Here is a 27,545-nt window from a genome sequence, read left to right as displayed (position 1 = left end):
CATTTTATTCATGGAAGCAACTCTCACTTTACATGTCTACTGTTACCTTGTCTTTAATTTCATCTGGTTGGCAGCATGAATCCTTTGTGTGCATCTAATGCTGATAATTAATGAAAATGAGCCCTCGGCACTGGGAAGTCATTAGATTAAATCTCTGTTTCCTATCCATGAGTTCACTAACAGGGAAATCCTATGCATGAGTACTCAGGAGTAAAACCTGCAGGGTTCAATGAAGATTACTGCTAAGCAACTGTGGGTTGCCACCTAGATAGCTTTGCATAAAATGGTCTTTAGAGTGCCCTCCGCAAACCAGTGCAGCATGTGTTGGGTATTGTTGTAACAATTGTGAGACATTTGTGAATTGTTTTGATACACACACATACATCCGGGTGGGAATCATGTGGCTGCCCTGATATTGCTGAACTGCAGTTCCCATCAGCCTTGCATCTGCACTACAGTTATCAGTTTCATACTGTTTTAATTGTTGTGGTTCTATACTGAATAATTGTGGTATTTTGTAGTTCACAAGTGTGGACTAGCACCCTCTAACAGACAGCTTTAAGCACCCAGGCTCCAATTCTCAGAATTCTTCAGGATGGGGCCTTGGCAGTTAAAATGATATGATACTGATCTGACATTCCTCAGAGTAAGGAATGCTGGAAGTTGCAGTCCAACATCATGTGCAATGCTGTGTGATTCTCACCCTAAAGTATGACCACTTAAACTGTAATCCTGTATACTGTTATATAGCTGAAAGTTCAACTGATCTCAGTAGTACAGGAGGGGGGTTCATATGGTTCTCTAGATGTTGAATGGCAACTCCCTGCATTCTTTAACACTGGGGCAGTGTAGGAGTGAGTGTGGGCAACTAGCAATTCCACTATTTGTAGTGGCTGGGGGATTCTGGGAGGCAGAGTTCAAAGTAACTTTCCCAAATTTTCAGATACATTAGATATAATATGAGTGTATATACCATTAACTAGTAATTTCTGCTCCATGCCACTCACATTAGGATGAGGTTCCTATAAGTGTTGTACTAGAAGATGTGCTCTGGTCTCTTGAGCATGATCTAGCATGATCATTGCTGCTAACAGTTTTTCCCCAGGCTTAATTAATTTGTAGCCAAGTTTATTATTTTCCTAAGAATTGTAATGTGATGGTGCCATCATTAATTTCCCCTCTTGCAAGCTGCCAGCACTCATGGTTTCTCTTTAATTCACCTCTCCTTAATTCATCTAACAACCCAGGTTTCTGCTACAGTTAAACAGCATGTCTTAACAGGCAGACAGGGAACAGCCAATAGTTTCAAAGGCCTGAAATTTTAAAGCCATTTTCCAAATCAGTGGTAGGGTTGCCATTTACACACTATTTCAAGTAGCAGTTCCATTGGTATCAATAGAATATAAACACCAGTTTTTAGTTCTAAAATCTGAGCGACAAACTGAATCCAAGCAAACCACTGAGTCCAGATAATACTCACCCTCAAGTTCTTTAAGGTTATGAAGGTGAAAATGCTGATTTTCTAACAAAAATGCATAGTAAACCTCTGTGACAGGCCTCTTGTTGCAGAGTGTCCAACATGACACCAATTCTTTTAGAAGGTGATCTGGCAGGGAGTTACAGGTTAGTTTGCTCTGTTTGGGCTAAATTAATAGAAAGTGTTGAAGATACTATCATCCTAAAGATCTCTGAATTCATTAAACATCTCACCTAGTTATTATTTGGATTGAAGACCATCAAAGAATATAAAAAGATCTCCAGATAGAACTAGAAAACATTTACAGAATATATGCTTTGATTTTGACTTCTAGAAACACCTTGTTTTCATGTAAAAGCAATGTTTGTTTTTTATACCATTGCCAAAATTGAGCAACACTGCAACAGATTCACTGGTGATACAACCACACATTCTGGCTGTGAGATATGAGTCAACAAAAATACTGATACTCCCTGTTCTGCTATCAGCTTTTAACACGTGAATTCACTTCTATATGGTGAGTACTGAACATATCACACACTGTGTGAAGCAACTTTCCAAAACCCCTGGTTTTTGATCCTCAACTCCCATCTTTCCCAATCCATGCTGGGATTAGTTTAAGACTTTTACACAGGCCTGAATTACCAAAAGAAGCCATAGGCTAGCTAAAATGTACAAAACAGCACCTTGCAGCAAGGCAAAAGCTCATCTTATCACAGTGCTGTTGCAGTCAGAATGTTTACAGCACCACCTACTGGAGGAAGTGTGCAGAACACACTATAAAAGGACCATAAACCTACAAGCATCACTAAGCCTACAGCAATGGACAAATCCCTAGCCAGTGCTTCTGCGTGAACTAATATAGTTCCACCAGTTCTTCTAATATTGTGAGGATAGAAAAATGTAGCTGCTGAGGTTCACCTCTAACAAGTATTACTTGCTAAGGAATTCATGCCAGGCTAAAGGTTGGAAACTTCTGCTGACATTTTTTCCCCTTCATTAACATTTCCACATTTATTTCCCCAGATTAGATCAAATTATAACTATGAGTTTCTTTAACAGCATGACACACCACACTTCAAGATATTTTTTAACAAATATATTTTCATCCCTCACTAATTTCTTGAATGAGTATAAAGATACACTAAGTTTTCTGGCAGGTTAATGCAACACTGCCAGCATTAATGTGTGTCTATATCAGCATCCTTCTTCTTGGTATACTAGAATTTTGTGAGACAAACCCTTTTGCACTACACAGTTATAGCACTTTGATTCCACTTTAACTACCATAGTCCCATCCTACAGAATGCTGGGGTTTGTAGTTCAGTGAGGCTGAGCATTCTAAATACCCTTCCCTCAACTGAAAATCCCAGGACTCCATAGGGTACTGCCATGGCAGATAAAGCAGAATCACAGTACTATAACTGTGTGGTGTGAAAGGCCCCTGATTGACATTTCCCCCATCAACTGCAACATCTTTTGATATAGCAGCTCCCTTACACATCTCCATTACTCCATATCAATTTTACAAAGTACAGTGATTCATTTTCTTGCTTAAAAGTAGTACAGTATCTTCTTTTTTTATCCATCCTTATATGTCTGATGGAGTCACTGGATGTTAATGTCTGCCATTATACCACTCTCAAGGCATAAGCATCCTGCCTAGGAGCTTGCAATCGCTGCTGATGGGTTCTGTGTGAGAAGCCTCAGCAAAGAAATTATAAGGGAGGTTTCAGTATCTCTGTCTGTGTCTTATACCTCTCCCTCAGTATAAGGAGTATTTTTGCCTTCCTAAGGAAGGCCAAAATTAAAGACAACATAGAGAGACAGAGACATTGACCGATTTGCCATTTGTAATTGTTCATTCTGAAGGAGGTGTTTCTTCCTGCAACATTTTGACATTTTAAAAACTTAATATTACTTAGCATTTTGCAATAAACTGCCACCAATACACTGTAATACTACCAAATCCCTGTTCTCAACTGGCAGCTACTTTGTCTTCTGAAGCATTGTAGTTTTCGATTTTTCATCTAGCCTTTAAATCCTATCTTCTTGAGCAATGTCTTACAATACATGGATTAAATAGCCTGTTTGAAACAGCTGTTTCAAAAAAGAGAGAGAGAGAAGAGCAGTGTTTCATTATACCCCCATTCAGGTGAATTCCTTCTATTGTCTTTGCAACTGCAGGTTTTATTCATTATTTTGGTTTGGGATAGAAAAATGGATTAAATCATCACCCAGTTTCAAATCCAAAGGAAGTTCTCATTGCGTCATTAAATTATAAACAGACATTTTTTAAAGTTTCCACTCCATAATAGATTTTAATATCCCCTGTACATAAACTATACAAAATATTTACTTCCGTAAATAAATAAACACACAAATTGCAGACAGTATTTTGCAAGACACAGTAAGGGAGATACATTACCCCTCAAACAAATATAATTAAAAGGAATCTCTTGTTTGGAGGTAAAGGCATGAATCCAATCACTGGCCCAAACATATTCAATAAAGTTCCCTTTAAATAAAGCTATGTGGTGGAAAAGGAGGATGGACAATAGCACATCAGCAATGGGGCAAAAATACATGGCCTGACAGAATTCTAACACATGAAAAGAAACTTGTGAAAGAAATGCCATCATAACTGAGCTAATGTTAAATATACCCCAATAGTCAAAGCGAGTTGCTCCATTATCCAGTGGCTGAACAGATGGTTGGGATGGAGTTTTCACTGGCCCATCTCAAGTAATCCTGATAACCATTTGCTTAAAATAGGATAAAGGATGAGGCCCTGCAGAATAATACTGAAGGCAACACTACACTGTGGAGCAGTTATAAGCAGCAAGTGGAATGGCTCATAAATCTGCCCTTGTACAGATTTTGCAATTAAACAAAAATAATTGCAAAAAAGAAGTTGCTCAGGTAAATTTAAGATTTCTTTTCTCAATGTTCATTTCAATGTCCTCATAAAACAAAGACATGAAAATACCTGAACTTAGGACAAGCCAGATAGTCACTGGCTTTTTCTCCTCTCCTGCCCCAGAGGACAGACCAGGGGATACTTGCAGTTCAAGCAGGGTCACCCAGTGTAAATACATGGACATTTTTCTAGTTCCTCTCCCTTAAATACTTCTTCAGAAAGCAAGACCATGCTTTTAGATATCATTTCTGTAGTAGATGGCTACACAGGTAAACTGTTACATTTTGGAGGGTAACAAACTCTGCAGACATTCTTCTCAGCCACTATGAGTATTTTTAAAACTCAAAGGCAAAAATTAAGACCTTTAATTCTGTCTTTTTATTCATGTCTCTTGTCAACTGCAGACCCCAGTCTTCTTGAGTTCTAGCTGCTTTGGACATTTTCTGTATACTAATCTGTATACTACAGATCCCTACCTGTAATGTGCATTCCCCAAGAAGAAAATGTACTTCATTTTGTCCTCTGGCCAATTTCCAAGCACAATTGTTGTCCTCACAATCCTAGATAAGAGAATATTCTTCCTAGGAAAGGTACTCCAGAAGAAAATGCACACCTATGTGTCTGTATCCTGAGAGTTCAAGCTTTGCACTGCCTAGACCGGGTGGGAAAATGTGGCCCTTCAAATATTGTGGGATTACAATTGCCAGACGTTCTAGTCATTATAACCAACAAAGAAGGATCACTGAATTGTAGGGCCACACATTCCCCACTCTACCTGAAACACTGGATTCACTATGTATCAAGATTCTCTGAAGAGTTTGCAGAACAGCGACAATTAAGTTGATGTCCACAGGGGTCAGTGCTTCCATTTGTATGGTCAGGACAGGTTTCCTTGTTCTTCCTCATATCCTGAGCAAGCACTTCAGATGAGCAGCTGGAGGTAAACCATCAGCAGGAGCATCCATTCCCAACCTGGTGATCTCTGGATTATTTTTTTGGATTACAGCTTCAAATAGCCCTAGCTAACATGACTAATGATGAGGAGTTCTGGGAGTTTAAGTCCAAAACATCTGGAGGGTACCAGATGTAACTTAGTGCTTCTTTATACCCAGCAATTAGTGTGTGGGGGGAGAGAGACTACAGATTGAACAATACTTTAAAATATCCCCTCACTGTCATCTACATATCTCTTATACACAGCAGGGGGATACATACCAAGATCACAACCATTTCATGAAAACAAAAGATTATCCTTGTTTTTTGTGGGTGGAAATCTGTGGTTGATAAATACTGGATTTAAATCACCCTACTCTTTTCAAACATTCATTTAGAGCAAAGTAAGATAGCTTTTTCAACAGGCAATGCTAGATCATGGCTTGGAAACATTTTTTGCAATACAGCTCCCAGAATCTGCCAGTCAGAATAGTCACCATGCTGAGTGGAGATTTTAAGCACTGTAGGGTGCATCTACACTGTAGAAATAATACAATCAATAATACAATCCTTCCCGCACTCTCAGGTCCTCTGGGAAGAATCTCTTGCAGTCTAAGAAAATCAGACTGGTAACAACTTCCCAGAGGACGTTTTCTGTTGCTGCTTCAAAAATCTGGAATGACCTGCCGGAGGAGATCCGCCATCTAACATCTTTGGAGGCCTTTAAGAAGGCAATAAAAATGGATCTCCTCTGTCAGGCATTCCCAAATTGACCTCCTCAGAATGTTCACTCTCCAGTTGGGAATTGTCGTTTTTAATGGTATTTTAAGGTGGGAGGGAGATAGGGAATTGGATTTGATATGTTTTCCTATGCTTTTACTTGTGGTTTGTTGTGTTTTATTTTTATTGTTCTTATGTTTGTTGTTACTTGCCTCGATCCAATACAGGGAGAGGTGGGATACAAATAATAATAATAATAATTGTTGTTGTTGTTGTTGTTGTTATACAGTTTGACACCAGTTTAACTGCCATGGCTCAATCCTACAGAATCCTGAGATTTATAGTTTTGTGAGGCACCAGCACTCTGGTACTTTCTGGCAGAGAAGGCTAAATCTTTCCTAAACTACAAATCCCAGGATTCCATACAATGAAGCACTTAAAATGGTGTCAAACTGCATTCGTTCTACAATGTAGATGTATCCATAGTCCAAAAAGTAGCTTCCCATCAGCCTTCATCAGCATGGTCAATGACCAGGGATTATGGAAATTGTAGTCCCAAACCCCAGGAGGATACTAGGCTGAGGGAGGCTGGTTTATGGCAATGTACTCTTTATTGTGCTTTTATATTGTTGTTCCCCCTGTGGTTTGTTCCCTCTCCCATTCAAGTTCTGAAATTGGGAAACTATGGCTCACCAGCAGTTTTTGTCAATTCCCTGCTCTTCTCAGATCTTTTTGCTCCTATTTATGGCCTGTAACTTTACTTTTAGAGTACCAAACTCCTCTCAGCTAACCACAAAATTGGAAAGACTACCGCAGTAAGATCTCTTACAGTGGGTACATCTGTTCTCTTTCCAAATTCTATATTACATCCCATCCACCCACCCACCCTCTAACACATCAAAGATGGCCCTTGTATAGTCATATGGCATGAACATGTGGCAAAAAGTAAAGCAACAATTCCTTAAGAGGACTTGGTAGATTTTTCTCCCTCCTTTACAAAGCTTTGACTTTAAACATCATATTAGATCTCAGAAAAGTTGGTCTTCATTCAAATCCAGCATCAGGTCTACCATTAAAAAGAGAAACAACCATCTCACAAGGCAAATGGTGAGTGCAGTAGTCCCCAAGCTGTCACTGAGGTTGTATAATACAGTGATGTCTGTATTATACAACTTGGGCTCACTGCTGCCCTAGGATATGATGCCAATACTAAAGTACAGTACAGCCAGTTTCTATCTAAGGATGGAAGGTACCATTTTGTCCTTCACCTCAGGCAGCAAACTATATTTGGCTGAAACTAATTCAGACTGAGTGGTTTTCATATCCCTACAGGCTGCTTGTGGACAAAACCAAGGATAGGAAGGAGCTTTCCCTCATCAGGTGTAGGGGGGGGGGGCATCCAGACCATTTGGGTAACAAGCTATAAGTCTACTGAGTGATTATCTATATAATTACCTCATGGCTCAAAGTGTGAAACGTCCAGATTGGAAGCTGACACTGATAATTGATCTGAGGGCCAAAATAGATGTGACATTAATCATGCTAATGTGTGTGTTTTATAGAACTTGGCTGGGAGTTTCTTGGAATTATAAATAAAAAAGCTAACCTTTCCAAGCTGTTATGTTTTGTTATGTCAATAGCCACTACAAGAAAGCCCAAGCAAAGACAGGGTGGAGAGAATTAATGTTTACTCTTTGCCACGCTGGCATGCATGTCCCAACAAAAACTGCTTCTGGAAAGTTGCCATTTGCAATTCGAGGGAACCTAGGACTGCAGTGGTGAAGTACTGGTGTTCTGTACTTTAGCTTCCCAAAGCCCCAGCCAGAACACCTGTCTGAGGCTTCTGAAAATAGCCACAGATTCCATACTTCTTCTGTAATGACAACAATGCAACAATACAAATAGTATCTTTTGCAAGGCAGTTTTTATAGGCAGCATATAAGGGGGGAAAGGATAAAAGAAATCCTCCTCATCTCCCCAAGTTCAGAGAAGGGGTGGGAACTGTGCAGTTTTCTAGATATTGTTGAACTGAAATTCCCAGCATTCTTGATCATTGTTGATGTACGCTAGGGCTACCAGGAATTGCAGTTCAGCATCTGGAGGGTAGCATGATTCCCACCCCTAATCTAGAGGCTGCAGACTTTTTCATGGCTATTGTGTTTGCATATCACTAATGTCGCCCACTAGCTTGGCCCTGAACTAGGTACTACCAAAGCAAAACTTTTCCATTGCTAACTTTTCCATTTCCAACTTAGAACTTAATACAGTGCACCTGCACCATACGCGGGTGCACTATATGTGGCTTTCAGCTTATGCTGAAGCCGCATGGCAATACAGTGAATGGCGTCACTGCGCCCAAGCCCCATTATATTGAATGGGGCTGGAGCATACATGCGGGGGGGGGGGGGTCCGGAACGGTTCCCCCATGTAAGATAAGGCTTCACTGTATACAGATAATCATACTTTTTGTAAACAGGGTTGGGTTTGGCCTTCAAGGGCCCTTCTAGTCCAAAAAGCCTGTGTATCCTGAGCTTCCCTTGCTGAGAGTTGTTTTGCTCATGGCTAGAAACATCTGCACTGCCTGGTGCAGAGTGAATAGCTGTAAGCTATATTGCTTGTTCTAACTGCTTCGTAGGGGTTTTTTTTTAATGCTAAAAAAAACCAACAGCACAAAGATTTTGAAACAAGCCATTTGCAAAGTTTGCCTGGCAGAGGGAGCACCTCCACTCAATCTGGGTGGCAGAATGACTGGATCATACACTGGAAAAATTCAGCTTGGTGGTATTTTGAAACATGGATGGTTTTTCTATGGAGCCCTTTAGTACAGGGAGGCAAGCCACATTGCATCCTTAGCAGGAAAGGCAGCATATACACAAGGATTTTATTTTTTTTTACCATGCTGGTACACTAAGCCTCCTTTTTAGGACTGCACACAGTGAAAGGCACTGTGGTTTGTTTGTGCCAGTCTGTCACTGAGACCAAGTCTTCCAAAAGGGTGTGTTCTTTGGCTGATGTTTACGTGAGCCTCTCTATTTGCACTCACTGCAAGCTTTGTTTAGGTCAAAGATGGGGGAGAAGTATCAGATGATGACCAAGATTTTCATTTCCGTCAGGCCATTGCAGAGTTGCTGCCAGTTCAACCACAGTATCCTCAGCCCTCCCCCCAGTCCTTGTTTATATCACCTTGATCTTGACCTACAAGGCATATGGAATGGGTAAAGGGAGTGGATTATTCCAATCCCCTTTTAGATGTGCCAATTTATAGCCTCTCTCCCATGTATCTTCTGGTTCACACCAAGACAGGAAAAGATACATTATAGGAGTACCTTTACCTGTAGCACAATCTGGAGACCAGTCAACTAACAGCAGTGTTTTAAAACATACAGCAAAGAAGTGAGATTGATGAGAATTTTGAACTATCTTTGGCCACTTCTGCCCTGTTTTACCAACTCCCATACAATTTCACAAAGCTATCATAGTAGTCAGAGCTTGGGAAAGTTACCTTTTCAAACAACAGCCCTAATAATTCCTGGGAGCTGCCCACAGAAGTAATTTCCCAATCTTTAACAGTAGTTTTCTGTTATACAAAGATTTGCCCTTTACTTTTTAAGCCCACAAGCTTGTTTTTATAAGCTTCTGTGCCGAGACACTTAGATGAAGGCATCACAGAGAAACAGACAACATGATACTAGACTCCCTTTCATTAGATACCCTGAGATCAACCCAGCATTTTCCTTTTGTTTTGTTTTCCTTCAGCCAAGGCTTCTGCACTTGTCTCATAGCAACACAACCTGGAAGGAAGGAAGAAACAGTATGTGTACAACTGAGTCTTTTCCATGATCCCTTTTCAAGTTGGGTGGATTCTGATCAACAATCTTCCTCCTCCTATAGTGAATATTTAGCCATGTCACTTTTGTCAAAGGTAACTTTGGTTGCAAAGTAAATGGCCACCAAGCCAAACCCAGTAGCAGACGCCATATATGCAGTGACAGACTGTGTGAACTGAACAAGCGAACCCATGAGGAGGGATGGGATGACCTGTGAAAGGAGGAATGCACTGTCCAAGATAGCCAAGTCTGAACATATGCCTCGGCTTGCTGCTGTGGTGTCTGAGTCTCCCACCATCATCATGAGAGGGACTTCACAGGGTGAGCCAACGCAGAGGGAAGAGCCAGCAACAGGGGTAGAGAAGAGGCTTCCGCTGTGTCCATTTTGATAGGTCATTTTCTGGCCAGAAATATGGGTTTTGAGGAAGCTGTGCTTCTTGTCTAGTTGAGCTGCATCTTCTTCTTTGCTTTTATACTTAGGCAAATATATCTGAAAGGACAGAAGAAAGGACCATAAGACGTTGCACCAGAACCCTACAAAGAAAGAATCAACTGTATATCAGTAGTTGGAGCAAGGTAGAAATTGGGAGAATGTGGCTATTTGAAGGAAATGGAACTGGCTTCAGTTCCAAATCAAGCAAATTCTAACAGGGCTAGGTAGACAAAGTTAGTTTTGGCACAAGGGTGGTCTTACTTGTAGGTACAGCACAGCATTGTACAGAAGGCAGCATTTTGAATGAAGAAGAAGCAGAATCCTTGCCTGTGTAAGCATATGCTTTTATTGCTCAAAACAGCAGAAGTGAAGAAGCTTCAGGCAACAAGAGGTGATGACTGAGTTAAGGCAGTGTTCTCAGCCTGCCACCCTACAAATAGTTTGGACTCCCAATTCCCAGAATCTCCTTCTAGAGGGGCTTCTGAGTGGGGCTTCTGGAGGTTGAACTCTAAAATATCCAGAGGGCCAAATGTTGAGAACCTCTGAGTATACAGAGTATAATCAAAGTTAAGATTTAGGGTTGATGGGAGGAAATGGAGACAAGACAGTCTTACCATAAACCATGCACACCCCAACTCAAGAGATTCGAAACTGGTTGAAAAAGATACAATGGGAAGCAGTTATTATTTATTTTAGAGTGTGTGATCAAGTACACCAAAAAGGTGCTACTGGAAGTGAGCTTAACTTCATTATCTGTAAGCAACAGTTCTGGTGTCAGGCCAGGTAGTGCTGAAATGGGATCTGATCATTTGTTGCAAGTCTGTATAATAAGAAAACAGACTGCCACTTACTTTTATGTACACTTCACTTCTGATGGATGCCGGTGTGAAGGTGGAACATCATGTTCTATAAATATATCTGCCCAAATCATAATGTTTTCTACTAGAGAACTGAATATTAGTGTATTAGGAAAAGGTCAGTACTGCTTGGTTGTTAGAACATATGACAAACAGTGCTGGATGAGAACAACAGTCCATCTTATGCAAGTACCTGTTTCTTGAGGGAGCCAAGTAGATGGTTCCTCTCCTGTTACTCCTCTCCTGCAGCTAATATTCAGTGGCAAATGTTTTCAGCACAAAGGCACATCTGATCCAGCACTTTTTCTCTATCACTGACTACCAGATGCTTTTAGAGAGCTTACCAGCAATACATAAGAGAGAAAGATATCCATCTCTACTTCTGTAAATTTCTACTCTATTATAGTCATTCTTAGCTTTTATATCTCCCACAAATTTTGGTAATCCTCCTGTAAACTCATTTATATTTGTATGAGGTAGTGCACAGGTTATGAGACAGGACATCTGCAGCTCACTGTTAAATATACAGGTTAACACCACTACCGTTTTGCCCTTTAGGTTCTTCTAGTCACTTCAACTAGATCACATAACCAAGCATACTTGCATGAGCAATCCCTCCATGTTTTTATGTGCCACCCATCCTCCATACTGAAGCCACTCAAGGTACAATATTAATTAGTCCTCTAAATACATTCCAGTGCCCACAGCATGCCAAGTCAAGTTTTCAACAAGTCTTCACCATGTTGATGCACATATCCTCATGTTGATGCACATATCCTGCAGTTACATAACCTCATAATTTAAGTCACTAGGTAGGTTTTTTTCCTGGCAGTAGATAATGCAAGGAAAGGAATGCACCAGGGAGGAAGAAATTCTGGTGCAGAAAGGTTGTTTAGGATCAAATGGATAATTGCAGCCAAATATTACACTTTGCAAAAATTGTTCCTCCCAGTGTTCTTTAATGGGGGTCTTATACAAATAGTGACAGGTGAGACTCTCTTAACTCCTCCTGCACACATAACTTATAAATAGTAGGTGCAAGGTAACATGGTGTGGGCCCACATCACGGAACAAAGGATTAAACATGTGAGGATCATGCACTTCAGTATAGTATAGTATGCATGCATACTATACTAGTATAGCATGACATTCCAGGCTACAGTTGCCCAGGCCAGCCTGGAAGATTACTCATCCTAATGGGTGCTCTTTAATAAAGCAAAGAATGCCTCAGAAACAAGCTCGCTCTTGGAAATTTAGAGCTATTCAAAAATCACTGTAACTCATGTCTATTTGTCTTTCCACTTGTTCAAGATGTATTTCCCCTTACAAACAAGATTTATTTCTAGACACTGTCACCCTTTAGTCTGCACTCATGAAGAGAAAATGAATATTATGAACTACAAGAATGCAGAGATAGCTAACAGCAAATCCATGATTGAAGTGGCACTTTTTCAAGCTACCACAATTATTACATAAGTTGATGCTGACCTTATCAGTTATCCATGTTACAGGTATTTTGGTCACCATGGCTGTGTTCCAATGCAACATTAAACTGTGGAAAAGTATGACATGCATATGTTTTGAGCTAATACACTTCCCCCATCTCTTATACAGCCATGAGGTCAGAAGCTTTTGCTTATGTTTCCAGTTGACCAATGTTAGTACATCCAAATCTGACACTGTTGCTAATTTTAACTATGGCTTGAAACAGGCAAGACGAACCTGTTTCCTATCGGAATCCATGTTAGCTCAGCCAAAGCCCATCAAGGTTTACACTCCAGCAATAGGAGTCAGTGCAAAATAGGGAAAATTTTAAAAATATAATAATAATAATTAATTTGTTTTATTTATATACCGCTATTCCAAAGATCATAGTGGTGAACAGCAAGTAAGCTAATTAGCAAGTAAGCTAATTTGCCCCCAACAGTCTGGGTACTCATTTTAGCGACCTCGGAAGGATGCAAGCCTGAGTCGAGCTTGGGCCCTTTTGCTGGTCTTGAACTCGCAACCTTGTGGTTTTGAGTGAATGGCTGCAGTACAGGCATTTAACCACTGCGCCACCAGGGCTCCTTGTCAATGTTTACATGAGACTCTTGGGTTGCAGGTTTCCCATCTATGGTTTATGAAAACAAGCCAGCTTATTGAGCCACGGTACAAAAGCTGACATGGTTAAGAAATACAGTGAAGTCTAACATGAGTTCGTTATGGTTTGGATAGTTAACTGGAAATGGAGCTTTTAAATCGGGTGTGTGTGTGTGTCAAAGTAAATAACTGGCAGGGATAGGCCTATGGGTGTATGGGTGTGTGTGTGGGGGTGTATACCTGCTTTAATCCTTTGTTCCCTTTGGCTGCCATTGCCTACTATTTGTATAACACTGGACTGAGAAGCACAATAGATCCAAGTGGGTCTTAATCCAGTTTATCACTTAGTCAGGCTCTCAGTTAAGTCTTTGAGACAAATCTGAAGAAGCCTGGTTATTAAAGTTGTAGGGAGTGCAAACTGCAAAGCAGAACTTTGAAAAATTGATACTTGAAAATAAGACTCTTAGAATCCCTCAGTCATCCTGGACACTTGATATGCTTGATGGAGGATTCTGAGAGTCGTAATCTGATGAAGTAACACTTCTTAGCTCTGCTGGAAATTGTGTATGTACATGAATATCTTCCAAAGAAACTTTGTTAAAAGCTAGAACACATAAAAAGCAGCACGAGTGGTTATGTGAACAGTTTTAATGGCCAAATGAAGCTTCCTCCAATGATTAGTCCTCACCTCCACTCCTCCTATATCTCTCCCATTAGTTTCAGTGCAGAGAAAAACCTCAAAGTTATTGTAGGTAATGGGCTGAGACCTGACACCCCTCACCTCTGGTACCTTTGAGCTGCCCCTGAAATATCTTGTTTTGGGGTGTATACTGAAAACAACCTCCAGTAGACCTAGGAAGTTTATATGGGTGTATCCAGGACCGCTGGATATGTCTCACCCCTCACCCCCAGTGGAGAAGCACTTCTTCCCTATTTGGACCCACGGCAGCCACTGAAACTGGGGATTAGGATTCCTCTCTAAATCTTCAGTCCAAACTGTAAAATGTTTATAATGATTAGCTACCATTTGAAAAAGGATCAAAGTAAAGACGGCATTACACTGGAAGTCTGAAAGAGAGCTGTGCAGGCTTGGAACAGGAACTAAACTATACACAAGTAATTATAAATCCCTTCTGGAATTCCTAACTACTGTTTGAGCTAAAATATAATCCAGAACAAGAAACAAAAGGCAGCAATCAAATGTTGTGTGGCAACCAAATGCATAATAAACCAAATCCAGAAAAAAAAAAACAGAATTTGTGAAACAGATTAAGCTCAGGAAATCTTGGTGTTATTTACAATTTGAGTAACAAAAGGTTTCGTGCAATATTATCTGCCCCAGGAATAACCACTTTCTCAGCAACTTTACTCAGTTTACGACAGTTGGGGAACTGACTCCAAAAGGGTGAATCCCCTTATACAGATGGTCTAAGAAGCAGCACATCACAATTCAAGGGCATGCCAGAAATGCAAGCAACTTACGCGGCTTGCGAGCGCGAAGCTTCAGACAGGGTTAGTCTTGCAGGCTCTCAGAACACTGGAATGGCAGCTGTTATGGAGAAACTCACTTCAGAGGAGAGAAGCAAAGAAACATAGAAAGCAGACAGAGAGGATTGACAAGAGGCAAAGAAACAGAGGTGGCTTAGAATAGCAATACCCCTAAAAAAGAGATAGCTACAAGGGAAATATTAAGCCTTTGTGCAATTAAGGTGGGAAGAGAGAAACATCTGACATAACCTGGACAAAGATGCAAAAGTGTTGCCAGTCAAGTGCTATGTAATGATAATGGTTAAAATACCAGATTAAGAAAAGCTATTTCTCATTCTCAATAATGAGATGTATCTAAGACATGGCAATTTGAAAAGCCAAAAACATGCTCAATGGCTTATCAAGAGCAACAGCTATTTTAAAAGGTCTACAGCTAGGGTTGTAAGAGTGAAAACTGGAGAGAGCTCCTGTACTTTTAATGGTTGTGTAAAAGAGGAGATGTTGCTTGTTGCCTGGTTACATGACAAATAACAATTGGTGACATGACAAGTCAGCAGTTGCTGTCTTTGAGTTGATCCCAACACATGGCAACACTGTACATGAGACATCTCCAAGTCTCCCTGTGCTCCACTACTCTGCTCAGATCCTGCAGGCTCAGGTTCGTGAGTTCCATGATTGAGTCCAGCCATCTGGCATGTGATCTACCTCTCTCTACTACCCTCCACCTTTCATAGCATTATTGTCTTTTCTAATGAATTATACCTTCTCATGACATGGCCAAAGTACTGCAGCCTCAGTTTCGTCATCTTGGCTTCCAGGGAATATTTAAGCTGGATATCTTCAAGGATCCATTTATTTGTCTTTTTGGCTCTCCATGTTATTTTCAGAACTCATCTCCAGCACCACATCACAAATGAGTTTATTTTCTTCCTATTCTCTTTCTTCATTGTCCAGCTCTCTCATCCATACATGGAGACAGGGAATAGAGTAGCTTGGATGATTCTTGCAAACAAGCTAGTGAAATGTGGGCTAGACAAAGTAACTGCTACATGGATTTATAATTGGTCGACTGGCAGAATCCAAATGGTACTCAACAATGGCTCCTTTTCATCCTGGAGAGAAGTGACCAGTGGGGTCCCACAGGGTTCTGTCCTGGGCCCAGTCCTATTCAACATCTCTATCAATGACTTGGATGGCTGAATTGAGGGGCATACTTATCAAATTTGCAGATGATACCAAACTAGGAGGAGTAGCTAATACCCCAGAGGACAAGATCAAAATTCAAAATGACTTTAATACATTATAAATCTGGGCCAAAGCTAACAAAATTAATTTCAACACGGAGAAATATAAGGTACTGCACTTAGGGCGGAAAAATAAAATGCACAGATATAGGATGGGTGACACTTGGCTAAATGACACTACATGTGAAAGGGATCTAGGAGTCCAAGTAGACCACAAGTTGAACATGAGTCAATAGTGCGATGCGGCAGCTAACAAGGCCAATGCGATTTTAGGTTGTAGAAGTATAGTGCCTAGATCAAAGGAAGTATTAGTGCCACTATATTCTGCTTTGGTCAGGCCCCACCTGGAATATTGTGTCCAGTTATGGGCACCACAATTAAAAAGGATGTTGACCGTGTCCAAAGGAGAGCAACTAAAATGGTGAAGGGCCTGGAAACCATGTCCTATGAGGAAAGACTCAGGGAGCTGGGGATGTTTAGCCTGGAGAAGAAAAGGTTAAGAGGTGATATGATAGCCCTGTTTAAATATTTGAAGGGATGTCATACTGAGGAGGGAGCTGACTTGTTTTCTGCCGCTCCAGAGACTAGGACCCGGAGCAATGGATGCAAGCTATAGGAAAAGAGATTCCACCTCAACATTAGGAGGAACTTTCTGACAGTAAGGGCTGTCTGACAGTGGAACACACTCCCTCAAAGATTGTGGTGGAGTCTCCTTCCTTGGAGGTCTTTAAGCAGAGGCTGGATGGCCATCTGTCGGGGATGCTTTGATTGAGAGTTTCTGCATGGCAGGGTGTTGGACTGGATGGCCCTTGCGGTCTCTTCCAACTCTATGATTCTAACTGTAGTGCTCATATCTTCACATATTTTCTCTAGTTCTTTCATAGCTGCCCTTCCCATTCCTAGTCTTCTGATTTCTTGACTGCAGTCTCCATTCTAGTCAATATTTGATTCAAGGTACGAGAAATCTGTAACTATTTTGCTTTCTTGTTATCCAAGTTGAATTTATGTAGATCCTCTGTGGTCATTATTTTGTTTTGTTTATGTTCAGCAGCAAGCCTGCATTTGGACTTTCTCTTTAAATTTTTCTTAGTAATTTTTCAAAGTCAATGATGTTTTCTGCTAGTGTTATGGTGTTATCTGCATATTTTAGATTGTTGATATTTCCTCCTCTTCTCTTCACTCCTCCTTATTCTGAGTCTAAAACTGCTCTTTTTGTGATATTTTCTGCATGCAAGTTCAACAAATAGGGTGATAGTATGCAGTCTTGTCTGACCCCTTGTCCAATTGGGGGACATTTCGTTTCTCCATACTCTTTTTTAACAGTAGCCTCTTGACCTAAATACAGATTTTTCATCAGGACTATCAAAAGTAGTGGCACTCTGATTTCTTTAAGAGCATTCCATAATTTTTTGTGATCTATACAATCAGAGGCTTTGCTACGGTCTGTAAAGCACATGTTGACTTTCTTCTGGAATCCCTTGGTACACTCCATGATCCACTGTACATTTTTTATGTGGTCCCCAGTGCCTCTTCCTTTCCTGATCCCTGTTTGTACCTCTGGGATTTCTCTCTCTCTATGATTGCAGTCTATATGCTGCAGAATTTTGAGCATAATTTTGCTTGTGGGGGTCCTATAGTTACTGCAATCTTTTGCATCTCCTTTTGTATCTCCAGTCTGCTGGACATTACTATGTTTTCCATATTTGTTGGCATATTTTAGTTGACACCTGAGTTGATTCTGTCCATGTGAGTTGTAACAGTTCAACCCTTCTACATAACCATTACAAGTACATGAGCTCTCCCCAGTTTTCACTCAAGCAACCCTATCTACTCCAAATTGATATCAATTTAAGACACTCATCTTCAATTAACAAAATAAAACAAAACAAAACAAACAAGCTTCATTTATATACCGCTTCATCCTGCCTAAGCAGTGTCTAAGCGGTTTACAACTGTAAGCTAATTAAACTTTAACCAGTTGTATATCATGCTCCTTAAACACCTTTGTATGTTTGGGGAGAGGTTGTGTGAGAAGCAGGAGCAGGGGCCTATACAGTGAGCCCTTGATGTCCACTGAGGTTTGATTCCAGGACCCTGCATAGATACCAAAATCCATGGATGATCAAGTCCCATTAAATACAATGGCCCAGTAAATGGTATCCCTTATATAAAATGGCAAAATCAAGGTTTGCTTTTTGGAATTTATATATTTTAAAGCATTTTCAAGCCATGAATAGTTGAATCCATGGATAAAGAATACATGGATGTGGAGGGCTAATGGTATAGTGCAGCCAAGGTCTCTGAGTCAAAGCCCTGAGACTTTCTGATTAACAGGAACTATGATGTCAATGTCACCTTCCTTGAATTCCTCAGTTCCCTCTGAGTTTAGCTCCAGTCCTCACAGTAGCTGGAGGAGAATGGAGCTTCACAGCTACAATGTATTGTTATGAACTATCCCTGTCATAGTATTTTGGGGTGGATTGGTTTGGGCAGGCAAATCCTATTAGCTTAGTGTGTGTATCTGTTTAAATACCAATCAACACAGCTACCTATATTTTTGAACTCTTTTTTAGAGTGCTGGTATAGGGACTCTCCTGAGTAGGGCTTGTGCTTTAACATTTATCACTACACCTCTCAGAGGGGCACAGGACTCAAGACTGAAGCCTCAGAATTGCTTGTTATGGCACTGACAGTTGTTCAGTCCCAGCCCAGTTTCTCTCATATGCCCTGAGCTATCCTAATGACCTCATTTGTTGTACAGGTTGAGTATCCCTTATCCAGAATTCCAAAAGATGATATACTCCAAAATCTAAAATTGTCCACATGGGTGGCTGAGAAAGTGACACCTTTGCACTCTGATGGTTCCGTGTACACAAACATTTTTTCATGCAGAAAATTATTAAAAATATTATCTTTAAAATTACCTTCAGGTTATATGTGTATAAGGTGCCTATAAAACATAAATGAATTTCATGTTTAGACTTGAGTACTATCTCCAAGATATCTTACTATGTATATGCAAACATCACAAAATCTGAAAAAAATCCAAAATACTTCTGGTCCCAGGCATTTTGGATAAGGGAGTCTCAACCTGTACTCAGTGTTCTGTGTCCTGGAACATAAAGAATCAAGGAAAGGGCCTTCTATCATTATGTTGTTCCAAAAATATCCCTGAGTGAGCAAGAAGGAACGCAGGCCTTCTGCAGAGATTCAAACTGCTTTTTCAGGTGTTCCCTTGAAAAAGAATTTTGATCTCAGAATGGGCTGGAAATAAAAGAGATTGGGAATACATTGGTACAACTATTCTTCTACAAAGTGCCTACACGATGTGAAACAGGAACAAGTCATGGTAATTATTTCTTACAAACTATGGCTTTACAATAAAGCCTAGGTTTTCAAAAAAAGATGGCTAAGATCAAGTAAAGCAGGTGACTAGGGAAGCACTGGATTGCTGATGGAAGCTTGTCCCATAACAAGCCAATTGAATCTTTCAGTGCCCTTCAGTGTCTTATGGCTAAAGAATCCATACTGCTTCCCACAATTCTGTTCACTGCTTGCATGCGAGAAAGCTCTCATGACAAAAGAAAAGAAACAAGAAGCACCTTTGAGCCTGTACCACGAAGCAAAATGCAGTTTACCATAACATGACTTTCATCAGTGGTTTTATTTATTTGTAACTAATGTCTTTGACCAAAAACATACGTAGAGGTAGTGGCAGGCAGTTTCCTTCTTCATTGTACACCATCTTCACCTGATCTCATGGTCTATAAAAGCTTATACTGCCTTTGTAGTTTCCAGTATAATTACTTTTTAAGAGTCTCTAGTTCAAAGATTTGTCCTCATCTACATGCCTCTCTTTAAGATAGGAGTAGCGATAGTTGGGCACTCCAGGTACTGTTGAACTAACACATCCATCTGCCCTTGCCAGCACAGCCAATGATGGCTGTTGTAGTCCAATTAACATTTGGATGGCCCCATATTTTTCATTCCTGCTTTAGGACATGCATGGGGGTAAGGCAATATGCAGTCTGTTCTGTGAGATGTCAAAGTAGCTTGACTACCAAGCCACAGAAAAATAGTTTTTTGTGGGTTTTTTGGGCTATGAGGCCATGTCCTAGAAGAATTTATTCCTGGCGTTTCGCCAGCATCTGTGGCTGGCATCTTCAGAGATGCTGGCGAAAAGCCAGGAATAAACTCTTCTAGAACATGGCTACATAGCCCAAAAAACCCACAAAGAACTATGGATGCTGGCCATGAAAGCCTTCAACTTCACACAGAAAAATAACTTCTTTGAACTGTGGCTCCCTAAATCCCCAACCAGCATGGCCTCTGGGAAGAACTAATAACTAGAGACTGGGTGTGGGGTGGAGCAGGTGTGAAAGAAGCATAAAGCAGCAAAAGCTGTAGGAAAAAGCTGTAGGAAAAAGACAGAGATGGAGGTACAGAAATTAGAAATATTAAATTTCAATAGCCTTGAAGAATTTTGTATCCTACAATAATGAGTAGGAATACTGTAACAGGATTCTTGCTAGCCAGTTGGTATGTCATTGCAGTACTTTTGGTCATTTTAAAATTTCCAGAAGAAAGTTTATATTCAATAATGGATGGAGAGGAGGACTTCAGGAGTTCCTTTCCAATTAATCATCTAGTCCACTAAGAACTTGGATATAAAAAGCACTTCCAATAGGCAATTGCAGTTTCACCACTACCACTCAGAGTCACCATGGCATCAGAATGTTGGCCATAGAGTGCTTTATAAAATGAGGTAAATCTACAGTACCCCGAGCTATAAGAGGGTCAAGGAAAGAGAGCAAAATTTGTTAGGCCCTTTAACTCTGCTTTGGGCAAGACAATCTGGACTCTGCTTTGGCCATGTTTCATCTGCTGCTCCCCTCACCTGCTAAAATTCCAAATGCCTTCTAAATATCCTCAGCTTTCATATTCTATACCTACATGAACACATACCTGTTTTTCATGATGATAGAGTGAAGCCAATGTGTATGGTAGGATCTGCAGCACTGAAAAAGGGAAGCCTGTCAGGGCGGCAGAAACAGTGACTATAATAATACTCTGAGAGAAGCACATGATGAAGGCAGTCAGTGGAAATAAAGCCACACTGGCTAGGTAGACCATTCGAGTCCCAAACTGTTTCACCATCCGGTCCATGATTGTTGAGAAAAAAATGGAGATAATACACTGGAGAAAAAGGCCAAGGCTTCCCATACGAATTCCTGAAAAAAGATACATGTTTATGTAAGGAAAGAATCTTTGAGAAGACTAATCAGAAGACAGCCTGGTTTTATTAAACCAAGTAAATTCTTATTCATTGGTCACTATTTTGTTTTTAACTGTGCAAATCTAAGCATGTCTAGCCAAAAGCAAGCTCTACTGATTTCAGTGAGGCTTACTTCCAGGTAAGTAGATATGGATTGCAGCCTACAAGTCTTAAGTAGTCCAATTAATATTTAGGAAAGAAATTTTAGGAAAGCACAGCAGTTCCCCATTTCATAATGAATACATGGGCATGATGAAAATAAAAGTGTATTTAAAAGTGAAGGTGCTTAGGTACCATGGAAGGGCAAAAGCAGATCAAAGGATTTATTCTTTCACCTTTCTCTGTAGAGCCACAGATTACTTACACATGATGGAGTGCTCCTAAATATATTTCAGTTTTAAATATTCACAGAACTTCTCCAGATATTCATTTAATTCTGTCCTCGAATTTTGCATGGAGAACTAGAGCTCACAGATCTTGTCCACACTTAGTCTTGCAATGATTCTGTAGTATGATCAAGTTCCATAGCAACAGCAACATTGGAACTGGTATTTCAAGTAATGCCAAGTCCAGTTTCTCACCTATAAATTAATCCAGGATATCTAAAGAGACACGGGTCTATGGCCATGGTTCTGGGATTGTTGCAGTCTTTCAGCATCATTGTGCTCACACAATCAAGTTTCCAGTTTTGGCCGGGCTCACTGGCACCACTTGGGTATAGATGTTAAAAATTAAATACATTCAAAATGGGTCACCCAAACCTTGAACTGAACTATTGTTAGTGAAACAATAGTCAGGCAAATGACTCAGTAGCTTTAAGCAGGAGATATCCAAGGGATACCACATCAAATTACTTTTTCTAAGTTAGGAAAGAGAGGAGACAAATACTGTACTAAGATTCAGATCTGCCATAAAACTCATTCAGCATGAAAATAATCCATATATGGAAAATATCTCAATCAACCCCATGATAGATAAAAAGGAGAGTGTTGCATCAGCTATATCATTTGTTCCATTCATGACGACCGACGTTCCTTCCTTCCTTCCTTCCTTCCTTCCTTCCTTCCTTCCTCTCATACTCCATCACAGATTATTTCTGATTCGCTGATTCTTTTGAGATAGCCCATTCCATGTTGTTGCAAAGGAGGAACAGGGAGCAGCATGTTAGGATGATATGCTAACTTTCTTTTAGGATGGGCAATTTGTTAAGTCAAAAAGATATTCAGTATCTATTGGCCCTTTTTGACAGAAGAGAGCAGGTTGCCTTAATATTTTAGTGAAATGCAGTTAATTAGATTATTGCTTGGCATGGAGCAGGCCCCCTCTGTTATAAAAACTTTCTTAGACAACAGGCTTGTCCTCTCTATGAGACCTTATAGTAGACCTGCTCTATGGTCTTGTGAACTCAGCAGATGACTGGTGAGGTCCTAATTGGTATACGGCAGACCCATATATCTTTTGTGCAAACATGAATGGTATACTGTCTTCCGCAAGTTGTCTAAATAAACAGATCAATGAAAGCTTGACTCAGTTAAATAAACAAATACCTTAATTAATAATTTAATTCTTGAGAAATATTAATGTTGAAATTCCAATTTAAGTCAATCATCTTAATTAAAAGCACAGTTTCTATTTTTCATTGGCAAATTCACAAATTAATCCATACATTCATTTTTATGTGCTAGTTCTTATCCCTACCCTGGCATACACAGAAATGGCTATATGCTTGAGGAGACAACATCTCCCCACAAAAGCTCAATCAGCATTGTCACTAGATAGGGACTGTACAGTTTAAAGCAACTGAAGAGCAGCAAATTGCCCATACCAGTGACACATGCTCAGGCCTAAGAATATCCTAAGCATCTTAAAAAGTAATAGTTATTTATATTTTGTATTTTTGAAAAATGAAATGCAATTAGGTAATTCACTCTTAAAGATTTTCAAAAGGATAAAGCCATCTAGCAAACACATTTCTGCAAAGAGTTTTAAAAAAGAAAAAAGTTTCCTGGTCTAAGGACCAGCAGTATCTCAGGACCACATTGATACTTACTGGTTTCATTCCTCTTTCCCTCAACTTCCTTCCCAAATTCCAAGTTAAATAGGAATCAAGGAATTGTAAGTTGCAAAGGAAACTTTATGCAAGTCTGTTTCACTTACATAATTTATCAGAGCTATGAGAGCGTTTCAGTTACATAACTCGAAAGGTGCAAAATCCTGAATTTAGAAGAAGCAAGCAACTCCACATGACCACCCCAACTCCTGAGAAAAATAATCAGGTTACCTTCATCATAATGTCGTCTGGCCTCTGTACCTGGTTCAGCTCTGGGAACTCCTTGGTATAGTCCTTCCCCAACAAAGTCAGTGTAAAACAGCATGAATGTCATGAGGGCCATCCAGCTGCACAACTCAGCAACAAAAAGCTGCCGGATTACCTTGGGGATGCGGCAGCATACTCCGTGCAGGCGTGGGGCCAAGGCACAAAGGTTCCTAAAGGCCTGGACCAGATGCCTGGTCCTCAAAATGTTCTGTGGAAGCCAAAAAGAGCAGCAGGTAAGGGATGGGGATTTGGAGGAATCCTTCATTGCAGGGCCTGTGAGAACTTCTACCTGAGCAGCCACCTCCTCTGTCACAAATGCAGTAGCCAAGACACAACCAAGAAAGATGATGGTAAGGAGGCTGAAGAGGCATTCCTCCTGTCCTCCTAGGTAAGGAGCCAAGAAGCTACTGTCCCAGTCAATGGCTGGTAGAAGGTACCCAATGCAGCCTCCTAGACTAACCATGAAGGAGTACACAGAAAAAGCCTGGCGACAATTATCTGGCTCCTGGGAGAGGTCAGAGAGAAGGGCCTCCAAGGGAGTGAAGCAGACCTGGCCACAAAAGTCAAGCAGGCCAATTCCCATGATGAGGAAGGTTAACTCCAAAGAGTGGGTATCCAGGGTAATAAGGCTGGCCAGACGATGAGCATGAGGAATGATCAGAAGGCTCAGGAGCACGCCCAAACACAGGACCCAGATGAAAGGCCGTCGCCGGCCATAGCTACTATGCCAGTGATCACTGGCAGAGCCAATGAGTGGCACGAAAACTAGGCCTAGAACTGGTCCAATTCCTAGAGACAAGAAGCGGGAGAAACGTTAATTTGTTATTTAACTGCTTTATATAAACAGTTTTGAATATTTTTTTATTAAATGTAAAGACACAAATACAACAAATATTTACATACCCATGCATGCAAATAATCTATATCCCAGTACATTATTTCCTAGTACATTACATAACTTATCCTTCTGTTCTTAATTCATCTTCATATTTCATCTTCCAACTTTCTTTCTCTTCATTTTGCATGCTTATTCACCACCACTTTCACATACCTTCATAACACTTACACATACCTTCATTAACTTACTTCATCATTCAGTCTAACTTCCTCTCTGCCAATACTGGCATATTTTTTTACTATCTTTATGAGTTTCCTTAACAGTAGTACAATTTCATTTAACTTTGCTTTCCTTCCTTTGAAACTCCTTAGTACTGTATTTGTTTTTTTCAATCTCTCTCTCGCTAAAATCAAATCTATCATTACCTAACAAAATGTAAAGGATCATCACAGGTTACAACACTTGGCAACACAATTAACAACTAACAAAACTCATTGGGGAAAAAGGGAAAGAAAGGTAAATAACTAATAAATAAAACCATATTTCTATTAACCCTCTACTATATATATTATATTACATAGCTCATATGTATCAGAATTTTTTCCTTATTATAAAATTATTTTGCTGTTGCATTCATTTTTATCTAACTATTTTACAAGTATGACTTTCAAACCGTTAGCATCAGGTGGTACAGCTATGCTTTCTAAATCTCCCACTGGTGATAATAGCTAGTGTTATACTTAGAAAGTTTACCCTATTTTACCATCTAGTTAACATGATAGGTTGTGTGTGTGTAGCACATACTTATGTGTGTATATGCAAGTTGAAACCCTGTCAAACCAGACATCAGACCACTCCAGACTTCATATAGAGAATGCGCATCTTATTTTTCAAAAATAAAAACCAATAAAGAAACAACCTACCCAGAACCATGGTCATGAACTTCTCTTCCACTCCCACTTCCAACAACAGTGGTGGCACATAGGTGATGCCTGCAGCCAGGCAGACTTCCAATCCAAACGTTAGAGAGTTGACCAGCAACAGTTGGGTTTTGCGGTTCTGGAACAGTGTACTGGCCCAGGCCTTCTGAGCCATGCTGGTCTTACACCTCAGCATCAGAAAGCTGTGCCACGCCAATAGCATTCTCCTCAAGGTGATCCAGAATAGGCTATCTGAGTCCTGTGTTTTCTTCTGAGGCTCACTAATAGAAAGTCTGTAGCCATGTTATACACAGTAGTAAATAATTTCTGTTATCTTGGCCACTGGACAAAATCAACAAAGCGACTGGGCTGAGGATGGAGAGATGAAGATCATGGATGTTTTCCTGTGCTTCACATTCTGCATGAAAACAGAGAAAGTTAAGCCTAACTATACATCAGAAGTCAATGTCCTCACATCTACATTTTTTTAATAGCAGTGAAACCATGTAGCAAATTCTTCTGCTGAGTAGCAGTCCCACAGTACAACCATTTCCTGCCACCCAAGCATATTCTACTGGCAGCTTCCTTCATTCATACTTGAGGGCAGTCTTACTTTGAGCTCAGTGGCTCATCTTCCACCTTGACTAGCTTCCACATGGAGTATCATTTGCTAAATGTTAGATCAGTACTATGGAGACAGTACATTAAGAATTCTGCTAGAGATCCTTAGGCTCTAACAGATCTGCAGAACCTTTTCAGCGCAGAAGCAATTTTAAATATGCTCACTTTCGCAGTGGGTGGATCTAAGAGCACAGGAGTGGATACAGATGTAATTCTTACCAAACTGGACATACAAGCATACAGCCCAATTCTGTAAATGTTTATTCAGTTATATGTCCCAATGCAACAACTTTATGGACTGCAAACTAAACCAAAGGACAGTTCCATACTATAGTTCCTTATCTCCAGTTACTGATCATTTTCAGTAGTCTCTTATATCTAAACTGTGAACTGAAATAAGAAAAGCAGCTGGGAGGGAGGATGGGAAACAAATAGCGTCAAATTCAGGGAGTCAGAGTTGTGTTATTTCTAATCTAACATAATTAAACCCCTTAAGTCTCCTTGGTTAGGAATGTAATCCTATATGACTGCAGCCTTTAACTGGTTTAGCTGTCTAACATAGGCTCGGGAACTCTCTTCCCGGGAAGGTTAGTCTGGCATCTTCCTTACTATCTTTTTGCTGGCAGATGAAGATCTTCTTGTTCCTGCATGTCTTTAAGAACTGGGCTTTTACAAGGAAACAGGGATTGTGTAATATGCTGGGTTTTAGGGTTTTTTAATGGCTCAATTTTTAAAATTGTTTTTAATTATTGTCTTTTTAATTACTTTTTAAATTTTTGTTACTGTGAATTGTTATTTATGATTGCTTTTAACAGGTGTGTGTTGCACTGAGTCCTGAACTGGGAAAAGAGTGGGAAATAAATAAATAGTATTAGTCGTCGTCGTCGTCATCATCATCGCCTAAACATACAGAATGAAAGTATTAGTGAAAGGGAGAAAGTGGGAGAAAGATGAGCAGACTAATTAAATGCATTATAATTAGTATGAGCTAATTAAATACTATTCCTCTCCTTCGAATCCAAGACCTCATCTCAAGTCCTTCCATGCAAAAACACTGGACTTTTACGTTTGTCACCTCACCTAGAACATGCAGCTGAACAGAAGAAATTTCCCCCCATAAACCTCATCCAGTTCTCCTTCCTCTGCTAGGCAGCCGATAACTGAACATGTAATGACCTAATGTGATGACCAAGGTGCTGTCACTGACTCAGTTACTTCTTTGCCTTTTGTAATGTCTTCCTTTACTGCCAACTTACTGTTCAGTGACAAACATTAGGCAGTCATGCAATCAAACAACTAAGGACACCCTTATTTTAAAAAGGAAGGAAGATCCCTTATTGTAGAAAGGAAGAAAAGAAAGAAAGAAAGAAAGCTCAAACCTTATGTAGTCCAGTCATCTTGGGCATGTAGACTCTATCTTTGGTAAGCCATGGGGTGATCAGTAGGTGGCGCTATTGCTTCCAAGAGCATGTAATCCCTAGTCCTATATATAGCATTTACTCCAACATAGTTGGAGTAATCCAATTAATCCAATTCTGTTCATTTGATATTTTGACTGTACAGCCCCAAATATGGAAGCCCCAAAGTACTTTC

General features: G+C 40.2%; 1 protein-coding gene across 1 annotated transcript in view; it reads right to left on the bottom strand.

Annotated features, from left to right (window-relative positions):
* Window positions 1-6,940: 6,940 nt before the first annotated feature.
* The window catches only part of SLC45A3 (solute carrier family 45 member 3), a 70,833-nt gene continuing 50,228 nt past the window's right edge, over window positions 6,941-27,545 (bottom strand). Inside the window, exons 2-5 of the mRNA XM_089514505.1 lie at window positions 25,335-25,749; window positions 23,538-24,362; window positions 20,947-21,212; window positions 6,941-10,367 (exon numbers count right to left, since the gene is read on the bottom strand). Of these exons, the coding sequence (XP_089370631.1) occupies window positions 9,936-10,367; window positions 20,947-21,212; window positions 23,538-24,362; window positions 25,335-25,554 (1,743 nt within the window). The 5' untranslated portion in view covers window positions 25,555-25,749 and the 3' untranslated portion in view covers window positions 6,941-9,935. The remainder of the gene's footprint in view (window positions 10,368-20,946; window positions 21,213-23,537; window positions 24,363-25,334; window positions 25,750-27,545) is intronic.

This window comes from Sceloporus occidentalis, unplaced genomic scaffold (assembly GCF_023333645.1).
Source record: "Sceloporus occidentalis isolate IW3139 unplaced genomic scaffold, rSceOcc1.0.p SCAF_3, whole genome shotgun sequence".
NCBI classification, from domain to species: domain Eukaryota; kingdom Metazoa; phylum Chordata; class Lepidosauria; order Squamata; family Phrynosomatidae; genus Sceloporus; species Sceloporus occidentalis.
Note: the sequence above shows the minus strand (reverse complement) of the source record. Positions and strands in the feature narration are given on the sequence as shown.